At 45.6% G+C, this 20140-nt stretch overlaps 1 protein-coding gene across 1 annotated transcript in view; it reads right to left on the reverse strand.

The window, feature by feature from the left end:
- Window positions 1-20140, reverse strand: part of SLC24A3 (solute carrier family 24 member 3) — a 628867-nt gene that overhangs the window by 111637 nt on the left and 497090 nt on the right. Inside the window, exon 7 of the mRNA XM_075339395.1 lies at window positions 6244-6318. Coding sequence (XP_075195510.1) covers window positions 6244-6318 — 75 coding nt within the window. The remainder of the gene's footprint in view (window positions 1-6243; window positions 6319-20140) is intronic.

The raw sequence follows: 20140 nt of genomic DNA on the forward strand, positions 1-20140 counted from the left end.
TGAGAGCAGCATGGTGTCTATGATAAGTGTGACGCCTTTGCCGGGTAGTCACAGATAGGGCCTCGCACTACACCAGTCCCCTAACAAGGTGACAGCAGCCATACATTAAAACCCTAGTCACCCCCCTCAGTGCTTGATGGACACACCAGGGGGCGGAACCAGGCGGTTGGAAGACGCCCACCGAGGAGTCTCAGACAGCCTGGGGCGGGAAAGTTCAGATCAGTTTGAGTGTTGAGCAGAAGTGGAGGTCAGGCCTGTGTGTGACAGGCCTGAAGTAAACTGAACCGGTGCCAGGGTAGGAGCCCTGGTACTGCTGGCTAGGAGGCAGACGGAGGCCTCTGTCTGCAGGAGCCAGAAAGACGGCTCGGTGGAACAGGGACAGGGTAGTGGCCTGCCGGTACCGACCCAGGGAACCGACTCGGAAACTGGAGCACAAAGGGGGGTACTCAGACACTGAAGCTAGGTCCAGAAGCTACTGGGGGCTAGCTAATTAACTGATTGCGGCCAGGACTGTAAGTCCTGTCCCACCTAAAGTCCCGGTTGAAGGCAACAGCCCAACGAGGGGGATAGAAAGCCACCGCCACGGCAGAGAGATCCCACGGGCCAGCGTCTGCGGGTAAAGGGCTCCTCAGGCAACCACAAGCCGGGGAGCGGACTCCTGAAGTTGCAAGCGCAGGTAGTCCACCATCACAAACAGGTGCAGGAGAAAGGCAGAGACCACCACCGGGTGGGGGACCAGACTGCAGTCGGCTGCGGGCACCGACCACCATCAACTTGGTTTACCAGAGACTCGTGTGTTTACTAATAGTGAGTACATCAGTGCCCTCCGGCCGCCCATCTCCCTGCACCGCCAAACACCCCCAACGGGTCCCGGGGCCACCATCCCTGCACACGGAGGGGTTAACAACTTGCTGCATAACATCTCCCCCGGGTGCCCCATAACTGCAGCGGTGGTGTCCACCACCACATCCCGTGGGTGGCGTTACGAACTCAAATACGGCTCCGGCCGTACACCTACGTCCCCAGACCACCAAACTCCTTTTGATCGACATGACCGCAGGACCCCCAGGTCCGGAGACCCTCGAGCCACCCACTGAAGGTCCGGATCCGAGCGGCTCGGCTGCCGAGCACGGGGTGGCACACCTCTATGGAAGATATTTTTTTGAAAGGTGGAAGTAAAATACTAAGGCATAAGTATATGCCATAATTCTTAAAAACAAAAGTACGCATCTCTCTCTTTTTAGCCAACACCTGTCATACTGTCCAAAAATGACAATGAACAGAGCTTATGAGTATTCATGGAGATTTGCATACAGCACAAGAGAAATAAATTAAGATTCCTTTGTAAATATAGAACAGCTGATAAATACTTTTGGAGACAGCAGATAAATACCTTCAAATGGAAACACAAAGCAGCGCAGGTGCTCAGAAGAAAGCCCAAAGCTAAGATGAATTATTTATGAAGAGATATTCGGACATTTACAATTACAAAACGTAACCACTGAATGCGGCAATAATATCGAAATACAATGTAACATAATCCTTCATATGCAATCCTGCCACTTTTATGTTTTCTTGGAGTTTGATCACTGGGTCTAACAACTTTTTCCCAGTAAATTTATAATAAAATCCCCATCTTAAAGGGACCTGGTCACATTAAACTTGCTGAGTGCAGGCAACATGTTTTGTGGGAGAAAAATCAATTTAAAATGTATTTTATTAATTGAAATCCCATCCGTTTTGGGTTTAACGTTCAGGAGTGCAATCCTGTTAGTGTAATGCAGGTAAAGCGGCGAGCAGGAGTGTTCCCACTAGACCACACGGAGACCCCGGGCTTACTCTTGGAGGGACTTGACTAAGCGCTCACCGCGAGGCAGACGCCAGGTGCCACTGCCAGGGCAGTGACCGGGACTGCAACTAACTCCTCGGACAGGGACGGACATAGGGACAAGCGGACACAGTCACTAGTGTAGCAAGGACCTCCGAGATAAGCTGAAGCAGGTGGAGCACTACATGAGGCCTCAAGAGGAGGAAGCAGGAAGCACCCATGTGGAGAAGCGCGAGGATGCCAGGGTAGCACGGTGAGAGGCGGCTATGGCGGTAAGTGCGCATCCCTGCAGGGGGGAAGCGAGAGGTACAGGCATACCAGAACTACAGTTAGTGATTGACGGCTATCTATATATACACACTTATCCAGGGAAAGCTGTCAGTCACTGATTAGGACTGGACTGGACTGCTAAGCTCAAAATGAGTGATGAATTCAATAATTTAAAAAAATAAAATGATATTTTGAATCTTTTCAGACAAGCCTAAAATCCATTTGCTTAACTTCATCTGCTCTATTACATGTTCCGCATGTATTACACAGCATTTCCAAATTGATAGCTGACATGTTACCTTTAAAGTGAACCTGTTGCGTCGAATAATGCTATTAACCTGCAGATATGGGATTAATCTGCAGGTTAATAGCATTTTGAACCTGCCTGGTGCCTGCACATTAAATCCGGCTGCCGGGAGGAAATTGACTTTAATCTTCCTGGCAGTGTTAAGGTTTCAGTCACGGGGGCGGAGGTGGCGCAGGTTCTCTCACCGCAGGTTCTCCCACTGCAGGTTCAGTCACCGCTTTGTGTATGGAGAGCAGCAGCTGTAAACACACCCCGCACTGACTTACAGATGGTTCTAATGCAGAGAGTTAAGGCCGCTTTACACGCTGCGACATCGCTCAAGCGATCTCGTTGGGCGTGACGGAATTTGTGACGCACATCCGGTCGCTTTAGCAATGTCGTTGCGTGTGACACCTATGAGTGATTTTGAATCGTCACAAAAACGCTCAAAATCGCTCATCGGTGACATGCCCCCCTATTCTTGAATATCGCTGCTGCTGCAGCTATGACGTAGTTCCTCGTTGCTGCGGCAGCACACGTCGCTATGTGTGACACCGCAGGAACGAGGAACCTCACCTTACCTGCGCCTGCCTGCAATGAAGAAGGAAGGAGGTGGGCGGGATGTTACGTCCCGCTCATCTCCGCTCCTCCGCATCTATTGGGCGGCGGTTTAGTGACGCTGCTGTGACGTCGCTGTGACACTGAACGAACCGCCCCCTTAGAAAAGAGGCGGTTCGCCGGTCACAGCGACGTCGCTAGGCAGGTAAGTAGTGTGACGGGTCAGCGCGATCTTGTGCGCCATGGGCAGCGATTTGCCCGTGTCGCACAACCGATGGGGGCGGGTATGCACGCTAGTGTGGCGCCCCAGGACCTGGTCGCCACAACAGCATTGCCCTCCCAAAGGGTTAATGCTGAGCCTGGAGGTAATTGGGAGGTCCATTGGCCAGCAAGTTTGACTTCCAACGCAGTTCTCCCTCCGGCCAGCAGGGGGAGCTCTGAACCTGGAATTCCAGGGAGCATTCCTTAAGTCTGACCTGAGGGAGGAAGTAGTGTTCAGTTTGTAGAGAGAAGTGAAAGGAAGCAGACGCAGAGTGTCTGGGGCCTGGAGCTGGAACAGCTTGGCCCAGGGAAGCAGGAGTAGCAGAGAGGCAGAGAAGAGACTCGGACATCGGAGTCTGTGGCCACCAGGGCTTAAAATACTCCCTTGTAGCCGAATCCGAAGGGCAGGAGAGCTGCAAGCACCTGGCCCATAAACAGCCCCAAGGTACAGCTGCAGCATCAGGGCCCGGTGTGGACTCCAGCAGAGAAGCACCAGAGAGGGCCTGCGCAGCCTACCACAGAGGGAAAGGGACGTACCACCGGTCCCAGCAGCAAAGAGGGCCATTGCTGGATCCAGAGAAGCAGGGTCCTATCGTAGTAAAGAAAGGAACAGGAGTAGGCCTCATACTCAGCTGGCCAGAAAGATCACCCCAAGTACTTCCAGGCCGACCGGATCCCCTTCACCACCTGTGACGGTCTCCCAGGATTGGACTGTTCCTAAAGTAAAAGAGGAGAAGGTAAAGAGACTGTTGTTTGTGCCTGGTTCTTTCATTGCCTGTCGGCCCTGCACCGTGTTAGCCACACAACACCATAGACTTTCACGAGCACTAACAGTGTCCCCGGGGCTCCGCTCCACCTGTGGGGAGCAGTACCACCATTGCTGCCGTATCATCACCCCGGAGGCCTCACACAGCAGCGGCGGCTTAATAGCCGCAGACCACAGGTGGCGTCACGAAACAAATACTTTAATTGCTCCCAAGTCACCAGCCATATTAAACTGACACCCACCAGGGCCACGGAGTCGGGCCCCGCCACCACTGACGTCCCCCGGACTAGTCCGGCCCGGCACCGGGTGTCCCATAGCCCTGGGGTGGGCGAGTCACTAGCGATCTTGATCACGATATCGCAGCGTGTAAAGCGGCCTTTAGGGGTACTTTACACGATGCGACATCGCTACCGAAATATCGTCGGGGTCATGGTTGTTGTGACGCACATCCGGCGCCGGTAGCGACATCGCAATGTGTAAATCCTAGGAGTGACGATGAATGAGCGTGAAACAGTCTAAAATCTCTGATCTGTTTCACGTCGTTCATTTTCATAATGTCGCTCCAGCTGCAGGTACGATGTTTTTTTGTCGTACCTGAGGCAGCACACATCGCTGTGTGTGAAGCCGCTGGAACGACAAACATCTCCTTACCTGCGCAAGGGAGGAAGAAGGTGGGCAGGATGTTATGTCCCGCTCATATCTGCCCCTCCACTTCTATTGGCCGGCCGCTTAGTGACGTTGCGGTGACGCCGAACGCACCTCCCCCTTGAAGGAGGGATTGTTCGGCAGTCACCGCGACGTCGCCAACCAGGTATGTGCGTGTGAAGCTGCTGTAGCGATAATGTTCGCATGTGCGACGGGGCGGGTACTATCGCGCTGGACATCGCTAGCCGATACTAGCGATGTTGCAGCGTGTAAAGTACCCCTTAGTGCGGGGGGCGCGGTTACAGCTGCTGCTCTCCATACACAGAGCGGTGACTGAACCAACACAGGTGCCGCCCCTATGAGTGAACCCGTAACACTACCTAGTAGATTAAAGTTCATTTCTGGCAGTGGTGGCAATGTGCAGGCGCTGGACAGATCCAGAATGCTATTAACCTGCAGATTAACCCCATAACTGCAGGTTAATACCATTTTTCCATGTGACAGGTTCTCTTTGAGTAGATTTGTTTTTATCATGTTGAGCATCTGAGCCCAGGGAGTGATCTTACTCAATAACTGTCATAGTAAGACCACCCTCCAGACATTGCAAAAAATGTAATGAATTAAACAATACATTTTATGCAAATCTATATATGTCTGCTCACATCCTTCTGCTTTATAGTAAGTTTTCAATGTAACAATAAGATATTAGATATGTTATTGCATTGTATGCAGTATCCAGAGAGGAGGGATCATTGCAAAAATCAAGATACACCCTTATTGGGTTGCTCAGTTTTGTTACCAAGAACACACTCACAGGCCCGGTCACACTACCGTATTCTCGGTTCGAGTGCTATTTGGGGAAAAAAAAACGGACTGCAGTTGGACCAGTTTTTTTTAATACACTCGTATGACCCTATACGCGCAATCATGCTTTGATCAGTTCCTTTTTATTGCATTTCTCGGGGTAGGATGGTTATAAAGAAGTACATAGAACCCAGTAGCCAAGCAAATAAAACCAGCTAGTGCCTCTTCATACAGTGGCGGCTGCCTACATGCTTCATATGCTGTTGGATGTGTCGTCATGAATTATGATCAGTCTGTCGCTAGACCATTTTATATCTATACATAAAAATGCACCTAGAAATTATAATTATTTTTTTTTGCATATTTTTACTAAATATTACAGACTTCCCTCAGTAAACCTGAGTATTACATATTGATCTGATGTGAGTAATGAGAGCATAATTATTGAGTTATCCTTAAGGGGGTAGTCCCATCTCCAAGATTTTATACAAATATGTAGTAATAATAATATTAGCCAATACCTCTAATTAGAAATGTAGTATAGTTCTCCTGATATAGCCATATCTCTTACCTCATGTGCAGGGCATTACAGCTTAGGTATCCATGGTTACATGCACTAATATAGTGACAGCTAGTTGCTCGTGATCGCAACCCTGGATTCCTAAGCTGCAATGCCCTGCACATGAGGTAAGAGACATGGCTGTATGAGGAGAACTATACTACATTTCTAATTGGAAGTATTTGCTAATATTATTATACCTAGTACATATTGGGATAGCATCTTGGAGATGGGAATACCTCTTTAACATACATAAATGTACTTACTACGATTAGTGCAATAACTGACAGGGTGTAGTAGGAAGCATCTCGTAGCAAACACCATGAGGAGAGGACGACCACCTGAAAAACAAAAAGCAAAAATAACTTTGTAAGTAAATTTACGATATTATTTGTAATGCAGTCATGTATTGCATGTAAGATACCCCAGAACTGTACACGAAATTCAGCTGGTGGCTATTAGACACAGTCACCCCCCCTTCCAGCTCAACTTAACTCCTACAATACAAAACTATTTATTTTTTTCCTGCTGTAATTCCCATAATACAATCACCAGGGCCAGCAGACACTGATCCAGCAGGGAATGCTGTGTGATTTCAGCTCACTAGCCTGCAGAACGGTCAACCCAGCTATGGACTACAATGGATAATAACATAACTGTGCAATATACCAAATGCTGATATATGTAGTCATATTTTTTGTACCTGTAGGATCATGCTAGGGCTTATCTTCGGGGTAGGTCTTATTTTCGGCGAAACACGGTGGATTAGATTTTCATACTGGTGAATGCATTTTACATTTGAATGTCCTGTATTTTACAGAAAGTTTTTCTGCCTACTCTTTGCTTAGGTAGTAGCAGAAAAAGGAACTGAAACGCGTTGTTATTTCCCTTGTCATCTAATCTCTATAGTCGAAAACAACTTTAAAAAAAACTCTTTAAAAAAAACCTCTAAAATCATTTTTCTTGTTTATTCTGCAACTTTTGTATTATTTTGTATAGATTTTGTAGTAAAAGCTTCAATGACTCATAAGGCTTTTCATTTTCTGAGTTTCTTTTTTTTTGCAGGACGTATTGTAGTTTTGTATTTTAACCATTTTGGTATACATATGGCTTTTTGATCACTTGCTATTTTGTTTTTAGAAGGTGGGATAAGTAAAGGCAGCAGCCCCTGGCATTTTTTTCTTCAATGTACAGGTAAACCACAAATTCTATGCAATATTTTAGTTTTTTTATTTATTTACATGCAGAGGAATGAGTAGGTTATTAAGTTTTTACTTACCGGTAATCCCAACCTCTAATGATATTAAACATCTTTTTAATAAGACCCATAGGACGAAAGTTTTCTAGTCGTTCATTTACTAAAGAAATAAGCAATATTGAAGGTTTATCTAAATTTTTTATTGCTATTTAGTACTTTTTTTTAAAGAGTATTATGGAAGACGCTTAATAGCTCAATATATTCTTGATGTGACCTACCGATTGAGAACATTTACCTATAGCACTTGCGGTGAATGGCTCTAATCCCGAGAGCAGTACTTGTACCGGTGGATAACTGGCAATTCCACGTAATCATGCAAGAAAAGGGGCCAAAAAAAGAAGTGTGCGCAGCTACTGCTAAGTCTCACATAATAACTCCTTACACCTAATGTGTGATAAATGAGCCTGAACAGTGGGCACTGCTGTATTTAATTTGTTATCGCAGTGGGTAAATGTTCCCTATGTAAAATGTGGGAGGTAAAACATTTAGTTCTGTTTGTTAACAATTTCTTTAATGTAACACAAAAGAAAAATGTCACCCACGTGAACAGGAGGATTATTAAAAAGACTCGATGGAGTGTAAAAGGGCAACACTTGAATATACAGTAAGTAATAAATAAGGACATCACACGGTGAAATACCTAAAATATAGACCATATATATAGAAATCTGTGTGTTGGTTTAAGAATAAAGGCTGCTTTACACGCGTCGATGTATTGTGCAATCTCATGTGCTATCGCACCCGCCCCCATAGTTTGTGCGGCACGGGCAATTTCTTGCCCGTGTCCCACAAAGTCGTTTACCCCTGTCACACGCACTTACCTTCCAAACGACCTCACTGTGGGCGGCGAACATCTACTTACTGAAGGGGGAGGGACGTTCGGCGTCACAGCAACATCACACAGCGGCTGGCCAATAGAAGCAGAGGGGCGGAGATGAGCGGGACGTAAACATCCCGCCCACTTCCTTCCTTCCGCATTGCCGGCGGGACACAGGTAAGCTGTGTTCATCGTTCCCGGGGTGTCACACGGAGCGATATCTGCTGCCTCGGGAACAATGAACAACCGGACGTTCGATTTTTAGAAAATGAGCGACGTGTCAACGAGCAACAATAAGGTGAGTATTTTTGCTCGTTAACTCTTGTTCATAGCTGTCACAGTGTCACACGCTACGATATATCAAATGATGCCAGATGTGCGTCACTTACGACGTGACCCTGACGACATATCGTTTGATATATCGTAGCGTGTAAAGCCCGCTTTAGTCTATGGGAGCAGCTACGGGAGGATTTTACTATTTCCAGCTGATTTAAAGTGGTTATCAGGTCATATGATATAGATGAGCTTTCTGTAAGATAAGTCATCTATATCTAATTGGAAGGAATCTGATGAACGCCAGCCACACCAATCAACTGTTATTAGCTGCCAGATCTAAACAATAAAGCTAGCTGCACAGCCCATATCCCCTGAATAGGTAGGTACTACAGATCAGCTTTTATTCTCCTATATATGGCTGATCTGCACTATTCGGCAGTGACCGATATGTATTGAAGGGGCTGTGTAGCTTCCTTCAATGTTCACTTTTGGCCACTGCCAAAGCTGCCAGCAACTGACTGATGGGAGTTGTCACGGGTTTATCACATGTGACAGACAGTTATGTGGTTTCTGGGCATAGAAGGTCACAGCCTCTGGCTGTGCAGAATGCTCCCTGACTTTCCATTGTTCCTGCTGTCAGTATTTATTGGTATTCGTAGCTTTCCTGATAGATTGATCTCTCTCCCTTTTGGACCATGCATGAGCTCGACTTCCACTCAGCTGTTTATCAATATTCCCTTGGTATTTAAATTCCCCTTCCTTGATTTGGACTGTGCTGGCGATATTCTTCAGTTTTATCAAGTCCTGGGTGCAAGCAGGTGGTTTGTACTCTTCTGTGTTATCGTTGCGGAAAGCTTTGCTGAACTTTTACCTGAGACGTCTGTGGATAAGTAGTTCATTCTTTTCCCCCTGTGTGTCCTTCTTGTGTCATCTATAGTGTTTAGTGGGGTTGACAAAGAGCTCATCTCATCCATTCCCTATTTAGGGCCCAGCACTAGGGATACCTAGGGTCAGGTATCCGGCTCAGCGCATAGGTGCAGAACCTATCTAGGGCGATGAGGGACCCCAAGGACCAGCAGTAGGTTCGGTCAGGGGTCACCATCTTCCCTTTCCCTAGACAAGGGGTTTCCCTTTCTTTTTGCCGCTCGCTTGGTACTTCCCCGTACCTAGTGTGATAGGGATGCTGAGTATTGGACCCAATGGATCTGATAGGTCATCACTAAGGATAGATCACCAAAATCATATTATCAGACCCCTTTTATTTTTTTTTTCTTTGGAACCCCCTTTAATGGAATAGCAAAGAGGAATAAATTAAAATCTCTTCTGTTAGATTCCATGTGGGCTGTTGTGGGCATTTCTACCTTTGTATTGAAGTGCCTTCCCTTGAATGACACGTAGGCATATTAGACTTATTGCTTACCCATATGACAAACATACACACAAGACTAACTAACTGTAAAATAACAGCCACTGCTTACACTGTCCTTGGTTCTGATGCACCTAGCAATGCAAGCTAATGTGCAGACCACGAGAATATGAAAATCCATCACAATGTGCAGAATGTAATTATCTGAATGCACTTAAAAAGCAATGTGTCACATTTGCCTGTAAAACCAGAAATCTCAAAGGATAACCATTTACTGCAGAAACATGCCAGATGATTGCATATAAATCCCTAAGAGACGACAGCCCTGACTTTAAATGCCGCTGAGACCTGACCTGATGAGCTGGTAGATTGCATATGAGGAAAGAAGGTGAAGTAGAGATGAAAGCCTCTTCTCTACCAAATGGTCGGAAATCCAAATCCAGGTCCATGAGGTTGGTTGTCCTCCTACTTAGGTCATCTTTACACAACAGTATTCTGATGCGTATTTTACATTAGCATCTTTCAATTAAAACCAGGAGTGGATCCAAAACATGGACGAGATTAGATGTTTCCATTATGCTTCTCTATTGTATGCCGCTCTGAAGCCGGGACACATACACCTGGATTCCGAGTAGTGCCTATGACCGGAAGTGCGGACAACTTCAGATCATGCTACTACATGAAAGGACTGTAAGGCAAGGACTATAGAGATGTGCACAGAACTGCTCCTGATTCTGGGTGCACAGGGGACCTGAAAGATCAAGGGACACTGTCACCCCAGATTTTTGCTATGTAGAGAAATCCTAATTCTAGCAATATGTCACTTACTTTGCAGGTTGCTGCAGTTTTGATTAAAAACTTTTTCTTAATCAAAAGATCTACCTGTTCTCTGAATACTGAGACCTGTATAACCCCACCCACACAAGATTGGCAGCCTTCCTGTTCACTGTGGATAAGCAGAAAGCTGTCAATCAGTGGTGGGGGAGTGGCTGGACTCCCTGGCACCAAGTCATGTAGTTCTCTAGTGATAATCTTCTGCTGATAAAACATTAATTTTATAAAAACTAAACTAAACAGCCCAGTAAGTGAAACATCACTGAAATTATAGTCTCTGCTCCTATATTATGCTGCTCTCAGATTAGGTAGGAAAAATCAGGTGACATACAGTATTTCCTTTAACAATGATTATTTCCTTGTGGAGCCCACATTCATGAGATTGTTATTTATAGCTTTATCTTGTGAAATGCTGTCTCAGTAACTAAGGCAAATCCTTTGATGCCAAGTCTTTAGTTGTAGGAGGAACTAGTTGGTCAGTTGGGATTCATTAAAGGTGATCTTAAATTCCCTTGTCATAACCATTAACGTTTCCAGTACGGAAAAAGAATTGTAACAGCTGGCAACAGCATGGATGAATGACACTAAGCAACGGGTACTTATATACAGTATATACTGCATTACTGCATTATCTGCTTCTTAAGATTAAATATATATATATATATATATATATATATATATATATATATATATATATATATGTATATATATATATATATGAACACACACACAAAGGGGATAGAAATAGTGTACACCCCTCCACACCCCTTTTAAAGTTAATCAAGCTAAGGAGTATCATTTCAGAGGTTCGTTTTGTATAATTGTGGACACCCTATTATACTTGGGAATGTGGTTATCATCAGAATTAGTCACTTACATTTAAATTCTAAGTTTTAATAATGTTAAATAGTACACAGTACACAGTTGTCATCATTTACAGTGATTCTGATTAACCCCATAAAAAGTTTAGCTATTGTAGTAAGATTTTACTGACATTTTCTTAGTTGTATTTTATGCAAAAGTCATGGTCCGTGATGAACAGCTTACAACACAGCCAAGGGGTTGGAGGGACGCAGTACCCTTGCTTATCTTGGTTGTCTGTAACCTTATCTCAAAGTAAAATGCAATAACTAATATTACTAATGTTATTGGATATGAGGTTACACCGCATATACTGTATACTAGGAATCCCTAGGCATAAAAAGTGGTGATAGATGGTCACTTAGCATATGGTCTATACCAGTAGTTCCCAAACTCCAGTCCACATGGCCTCCAACACATCATGTTTCAGGATTTCCTTAATATTGCACAGCATATGCCTTGATAATGATTCCATAACCTGTTCAGTGCTAAGGCAGTCCTGAAAACATGACTTATTGTGTGCCGTAAGGACTGGAGTTTGGAAACACTAGTCTATACTATTAGATTGATTGTACTAGCCACAGACTTTATTTCTACAGTTATTATCAAGTTATTTTTCTGCGTACTTACTGTTTTGAGGCACCTATTATTATTATTAACATCCTGTGTTATGAAATTTATCATTAAAGGGAACCTGTCACCAGCTTTTCAGTATTGAACCAGTGCAGTCCTTTCCAGCTCACGCAGGCGCACTTCGCTCTGCCCATTACAGGCAGAGCCGAAAACATACGTGTGCTTGCGCAAACCCGTGAGCTCTCTCACAATCTCGCGTCTGTGCAGAGCGCTCTCTAAATAGGTTTCGGTGCACAGGTGCGTATACACTGTTGCTTGTTTTCTCCTGCCTGTCTGTGATTCCTCGAGCTATCTGCCTGCTTCCAGGCTGTGAATGTGTACCGCCCCCGTGTCAGCGGCCGAGCCACTTGGATCTGGAACCGCGGTGGCTCAAGGGGTCTCCGGACCTGGGGGTTTGTGCGGACACTCGAGTTTGAAATAGGGAGTATGTACAGGGGAGTTAGAAGTTTGTGACACCACCCATGGTGCGTGGTAAGGTGGAGTACCACCGCTGCTGTTGGGGAGCCCAGTGGTGGTGGTATGGCAGCAAGGTGTTTGACCCCTCCGTGGGTAGGGGGTTTGTGCCCTGGGCCCGGTGATCGCAGTGAAGGGGTGCCATTTGGAAGGGACAGGGTTTCTGCGTACTCACTCGGTCTAAGAATACTGACACAGACAACTTGTAAACCAGAATTCTGAGCACCGCTGCAGCCAGGAGGGAGCACGCTTGGATCCGTGCCTTTGGTGTTGCTTGTTAGCCTGTGGCCTTTTCCGTGGCACCTTCTCACTGTTGGACCCTATAGTATGGAACTAATCGGGTCCCGCTCACCCGTATGGCTAACGGAGTGAGCTTGCTCTCACGGTTCACGCTTGGGATTTGATGGACTGTGTTTTGGGAAAAGTCCTATCCCATCGGTGCGCTAGTACCCCGATTTTGGAGCGGGTGAGGGATGAATCTTGAAGACTTCACCCCCATCGGGTAAATTACCAGGACACTTGAAGCTACTTCCCGGCCTAGGGTCCGCGTATCCCGTCGTGCCTTGGCCCCTGCCCGAAGATGGCTGAAGGCCGCCGGCTGCCCTCCTCGGCAATCCGTGCCCCTTGACACGATCCCCTGCGACCGGGGTTCCAGCTCCTATGTCAGAGTTCCGGGATTTCCAGTTTGCTTCTGAAGGATCTTGCCCTTTGTTAACATGGAGTTTTCTGTTCTGTTGCCCTACTTCCTGTTCATCTGTTTAAAAGCCCGCCCCTAAGCTTAGTCTAGTTGCTTGAGTATACTGCTTCCTGTCTTCTCCTGCCCTGCTGCTCTTGGTTCCTGATTGCTATTTTGGATCCTGTTGCAACACCCGACACCGGCTCTGGACTTCACCTGGTCTCAGCAAGCTGTGCCCTCGCTGGTCCCGCACTCCGTCTGCCGTCTCTGGCCGGCACTTCTGCCCGGTTCCTTCCGTTTCATATCCACCCTAGGACTCACATCACATACGGACATTTTAGGACTATACCTGTTGCCTTTTCGTGTCCCGGCTGCTGCGCATTTAGGCCTTCTGGGGTGATCGCCAGACAGCTCCTGTATAGGGGTTCGCTCCTGGTGGTCTCCCTGGGGGAGTCCCCTTTGTTCCGAACCTGGCAGGTATTTACTGTGTTTATGTTCTACTGTGTTTATGTTCTGTTCTGTGTACATATTGTTGGTTGCATATTAACCCCATAGCGACGGCCTAACGTCTCAAGACGTCGGAAAAACAGGGTACTTATTCTGTTCCGACGTCTTGAGACGTCAGGCCGGAAAAAGCTTGTAGCGCCCCCCCAGTGACGAAAAATCTCGGGGGTTTCAGCTACCGGGGGTAGCTGAGACCCCCAAGATTATGAATCGGGGTGTTTTTATTGGACCACGATAATGTGATCGCCGGTATACACCGTATACCGACGTACACATAAAAAAAAAATGGCAAATAATACTGATTTCTTTCTCATCTGACATGATCAAACATGTCAGATGATAAAGAAATATAATCCTCTAGTGCCCCCAAAGCCCCCGGTACCGGAGAAATCAACCCCCACCACCCCCACCCCACCGGACATCCAAAATGGCGCCGACGCGCGCCGAAAACTGCCGCCGCCGCCGGCTCTGCATTCATTGCCCTCTGATCTGAAATGATCAAACATTTCAGATCGGAGGGAAATGTCCTCCCCCTCATCCCTCTACCGGTACACCGGAGCTGTCTGGTCCCCCGGAGCACCCTCCGGTTCTCCAGAGCGCTCCCCCTTCCCTCCTCCGGAGCGTGCAAGATGGCGGCGCGCAGCGCACAGTAGCGCGCGGCCGCATTCATCCTGCTCTTTCAGCCGCATGTGACACGTCACATGCGACAGAAAAGTTGTCGCCAGGTCTCCCGCCGTCACCCCCCCTCAGCCCCCCTCAGCCCCCGGTCTTCCGTTACCTGGCTGCTGCTCTGTCCCCGCGATCACTCCGCCTCCCTCTGGAAAGCTGGCGGCGCATGTGCAGACAGCGGCTGTCAGCTGGATCCTTGCAAGCAGGGACGTTGACAGCGCTGCTTGCACATGCTGCTGTACTGTGGACTGGGGGAGAGCAAGTGCAGTAATCTGCAGCCACACTCCTCACATGGAGAGCCTGCTGTTCTAGAAAATGGGGGGTACGTTCTGTGAGCATGCCCCTCATATTCTGGAATGAAGTTACTGCAGGTCACTCTGTCCTAGGTTGGACCGGGGCAGTGTGAGTGCAGTATCCTCAGATTACTGCACCCACACTGCTCATGGAGAGCTTGCTCTTCCAGAAAATGGAGGATATGTTCCCTGAACGTGCCCCCCATATTCTATAAGGTCCAGAGTCGTCGAGGGACCTCCAAAATGGATTACAGCGGCCGGAATTTGTTTTTTTCAATAAATTGGTGAAAGAGGAAATGTTTCGGGGAGTGTTTTTTCAAATACATTATTTTTTTGTCTTTATTTTTTTCTATTACTGACTGGGTTAGTGATGTCGGGTATCTGTTTAGATGCCGTGACATCACTAACCCCAGGGCTTGATGCCAGGTGACATTACAGCTGGTATCAACCCCGTATATTACCCCGTTTGCCACCGCACCAGGGCGCGGGATGAGCTGGAGCGAAGCGCCAGGATTGGCGCATCTAATGGATGCGCCACTTCTGGGGCGGCTGCGGCCTGCTATTTTTAGGCTGGGAAGAGTCCAATAACCATGGCTCTTCCCACCCTGAGAATACCAGACCCCAGCTGTCCACTTCACCTTGGCTGGTGATCTAATTTGGGGGGACCCCACGTTTTTTTTTAAAAAAAAAAAAAATGCCTGGGGAGCCCTCCAAATTGATCACCAGCCAAGGTGAAGCTGTCAGCTGTGGTTTGCAGGCTACAGCTGTCTGCTTTACCCTAGCTGACTATCAAAAATAGGGGGGACCCCACGTCGTTTATTTTAATTATTAATTTTTTGGGGGGGCTAAATACAAGGCTAGGCACCCTTTAGTGCCACATGAAAGGCACTAAAGGGCGCCAGCTTAGAATATGCAGGGGAATGGGACGTTATATTTGTTTAACATCTATCCATTCATACATTGTAGCATTTTAGGCTGTGCGCCCACAATCAGGATTTGCAGCGTTTTGGGCGCAGAGTGTTTTCCCTGCATCCATAGCACTGCGTTGTGCAGTAGAAGCACAGTGGAAGGATTTTTAGAAATCCCATGCCCACTGTGCTTCTTTTCTCCACAGCATAAACCGACCTGTGGCGCAGCTTCCCGAGCCTCAGCATGTCAGTTTATGCTGCGGAGACAAGAGTGTTCTCTGCAGGTAGCATAGAGCTAAAGTCCACAGCAGCCTGAACCCAAATTGTGGGCATGGGCAGCTCTCCCGTGGACAACACTCATATCTCTGCAGGAAGGCTGAAACTGTGTACTAGACGCCGTGTCGCTGGATCATGGCCACATAGCCTAAAAGTGAGAAATTTGTTGCTGCAGCAACATTTTTGTGAAGTACCTGTGGATTCAAAATGCTTACTATACTCCTGAATAAAATCCAGTTTCCAAAATGGGGTCACTTGTGGGGGGTTTCTGCTGTATAGGTACCCAAGGGGCCCTGCTAATGTGACATGGTGCCCGAAATTTATTTCAACTTTTCCAGAATTCAAATGGTGCTTCTTCCATTCCAAGACCTCCCATTTATCCAAACAGAGGTTTTTGGCCACATGTGGGGTATCCCTGTGCTCATAAGACATTGGATAACAACCTATTGGGTCCACAGTTTGTTGTTGCCTCTTGAAAAAGTAAGAAATTTGATGCTAAAGCAACATTTTTGTGAAAAAAATGAAAATTTTCAATATGGCAACCTAAGCTTATCAAATTCTGTGAAGTACTCTTGGATTCAAACTGCTCAATATACACATAGATAAAAGCCTCGAGGTGTCTAGTTTCCAGAATGGGGTCACTTGTTGGGGACCTCCACTGTTTAGGCACCTTAGGGGCTTTCCAAATGCAACATAGCGTCCGCTAATGATTCCAGCCAATTGTGCAGTCAAATGGCGCTCTTTCCCTTCCGAGCCCTGCTGTGCACCCAAACAGTTGATTTCCACCACACATAAGGTATCAGCATACTCAGGAGAAATTGCACAATAAATCTTATGCTGAATTTTTTCCTTTTACACTTGTAAAAAAAAAAGCTACCTGGTTGAAGTAACAATTTTGTAGTAAAAATGTATTTTTTTATTTTCACAGCTCAACATTATAAACTTCTGTGAAGCACCTGAGGGTTCAGGATACTCACCAAACATCTAGATAAATTCCTTCAGGGGTCTATTTTCCAAAATGGGGCCACTTGTGGGGGACCTCCACTGTTTAGGCACCTCAGGGGCTCTCCTAATATAACATGGCGTCCGCTATTGATTCCAGACAATTTTGTAGTCAAATGGCACTCCTTCCCTTCCGAGCCCCGCCGTGTGCCCAAACAGTTGATTTCCACCACATATAAGGTATCGCCAAACTCAGGAGAAATTGCACAATAAATTTCATGGTGACTTTTTTCCTGTTACCCTTGTGAAAAAAAAAGCTACCTGGTTGAAATAACAATTTTGTGGTAAAATTTTATTTTTTTATTTTCATGGCTCAACGTTATAAAATTCTGTGAAGCACCTGGGGGTTCAGGGTACTCACCTAACATCTAGATAAATTCCTTGAGGGGCCTAGTTTCCAAAATGGGGTCACTTGTGCGGGGTTTCTGCTGTTTAGGTACCTTAGGGGACCTCCAAATGCGACATGGTGGCCGCAATCTTTTTCAGCCAAATTTCCTTTCCAAAATTCAAATATTGTTCCTTCCGTTCCAAGCCCTCCCATTTGTCCAAACAAAGGTTTCACACCACATGTGAGGTATCACCGCGCTCATAAAAAAGTGGGTAACAAACCTTGAGGTCAAATTTTTTTAATTACCTCTTGAAAAAGTGAGAAAATTGATGCTAAAGCAACATTTTTGAGAAAATTATTAAAATTTTCAATATGACAACGTAACGTTAACAAAATCTGTGAAGTACCTGTGGATCCAAAATGCTCACTATACCCCTAGATAGGAGCCTTGAGGGGTCTAGTTTTCAAAATGGCATCACTTGTGAGGGGTTTCTTCTGTTTAGGTACCTTAGCGGACCTGTAAATGCAACATGGTGCCCGCAATCTATTTCAGCCAAATTTGCTTTCCAAAATTCAAATATTGCTCCTTCTGTTCCGAGCCCTCCCATTTACCCAAACAAAGGTTTCTGACCACATGTGGGGTATCGGCGCGCTCATAAGAAAGTGGGGAACAAGTTTTGTGGTCCATTTTGTTCTGTTATTTCTTCTAAAAGTGAATAAATTTGGGTTAGAGCAACATTTTTAGGTAAAATTTAATTTTTGCTTTTTTTCATTCCACATTGCTTTTGTTCATGTGAAGCACCTGAAGGGTTAATAAACTTCTTGAATGTGGTTTTAAGTACTTTGGGGGGTGCAGTTTTTAGAATGGTGTCACTTTTGGGTATTTTCTGTCATCTAGGCCTATCGAAGTCTCTTCAAATATGATGTGGTCCCTAAAAAAATGGTTTTGTAAATTTTGATGTAAAAATGAGAAATCGCTGATAAACTTTGAACTCTTCTAACTTCCTAACAAAAAAAAAATTTGTTTACAAAATTGTGCTTATGTAAAGTAGACATGTGGGAAATGTTATTTATTAACTATTTTGTGTCACAGAAATCTCTGGTTTAACGGTATAAAAATTCAAAAGTTGAAAATTGCTAAATTTTCAAAATTTTTGCCAAAATTCAATTTTTTTCATAAATAAACGCAAAAAATATTGTCCTAAATTTGGTACTAACATGAAGTCCAATATGTGACGAAAAAACAATCTCAGAATCACCAGGATCCGTTGAAGAATTCCAGAGTTATAACCTCATGAAGTGACACTGGTCAGAATTGCAAAATTTGGTCTGGTCATTAAGGTGAAAATTAGCTCTGTCACTAAGGGGTTATAAAACGTCTTTGCACCAAGAACCCGTCTCTGGTTGTCATTGCCCTAACGCAATCGAAATCCTCAGTTCATACAATGGTATTACATCATACCAGGCCCAGACCAACGTCTCCTACCTAGTAGACTTCAGGAGCCCTGTTCCTCACCGGTGACCTCTCCCTCTCAGAGAGTCACGCTCTACCTCCTACTCCTTCCACTCCTTTTCACTTCTGTCACTTTTTCACTTTCCCCTACCAACACCCCAAGTGGGCGGCCCTATTCCCTTCAGGCCCCACTTGTTTGTCTGGTGGGTATGGTGTAAAGTGCTCCTAGGGTTTTAACTGGCTCTGATCTTAGCAACACCAAAGAACAGGGATCCGTGACCAAGGAGGACTTGGATACTGTGCTGAAGGGCAGGTTGCACAATACCCTGTGACAACCTGATAGGCCAGGGCATCACAAATGACCTGCCTCCTCTTTATGAAATGTCATCAGTGACCTGTCATTGAATGACCACAGTCAGACAGAGGGGCCGGGCAATCATAGACAGGCAGGCGAAGAATCAGTGTACAGTAATAACAAATGGTGATTAAAGAAGAATAACAAAGTGGATTTCTTCACCAAAGGTATCAATTTAATCTGTATTACAGCATCAATACAGCCGTGTATTTACTTTTCATTAAGTATAAGAACACTTTATAATGAACAATTCTCTAATATACTTACATTTTACCAGGCGTATTCTCTTATTGTGGAGAGAGAGATACATGGATTATGTAGCTTTAACCTCTTGACATCATTGGAACTGAGATAAAGCCATACAGAAAAGGAATGGTGGGCAGTCACCTGGTTAACAATCTAACTTTTGCTAATGTAAAAATTTATTTTCTCTGTCTGCTGCTATTACTAGATGCCATCACCTTTCTTGTTGTCTAGACTTACAACATATTCCACAGAAATCATACAGAGGCAGCGCTACGGGGGAGAGTAATCAAGGAGAAACGACACAAGTACTTACGGACGGCATTAAGGACACACTGATATCCACATGCCCTTTAATATGACTCATTTGTCTGGTCATTATTTGCATTTTGCCAAAAGGGTTTAAAGCTATTAGGGAAAGACGAATTGATCTTAAGCTGCTTGATAGTCCATTCCAAGAGGGTTATTTTACAGAACCACAAGCAGTGATATAACATTATCATGAATAAGAGGGTAATCAGCTCCATAGCTCATCTCCTCCATCCATGGCACTGACGTAAGATTAGTAAACTGCTTACCATAGGAAGTCTTATATACCACAACATAAAAGATTTCATATTCTGCCTGTTTCTACACAATCTATATACCCTTTTGGGCTATACAAATTGTTTAAACACAAGGCATTATGTAATAGATGTGCACTGGTATTAAGTTTGTCCATAAAGTGGAGCTGAATTCATGTTTTGATATCTGTAGATCTATTGGAAACTTACCTAATTATATAAATTCCATTATTGTGCATGTGAAGGACTCATCATGACAGTGTAGGCCAGGGTCCCCAACCTGTAGCTCGGGAGCCACATGTGGCTTGTGGGCCCGTGATGTGTGGCTCGTGCGACTGCCAGCTTGGTGCATAGGCACCTGGTCTAAGAAACAGCTACAAGGAGCAGGTCTCCAG

This window comes from Anomaloglossus baeobatrachus, chromosome 3 (genome assembly GCF_048569485.1).
Source record: "Anomaloglossus baeobatrachus isolate aAnoBae1 chromosome 3, aAnoBae1.hap1, whole genome shotgun sequence".
Taxonomy (NCBI): domain Eukaryota; kingdom Metazoa; phylum Chordata; class Amphibia; order Anura; family Aromobatidae; genus Anomaloglossus; species Anomaloglossus baeobatrachus.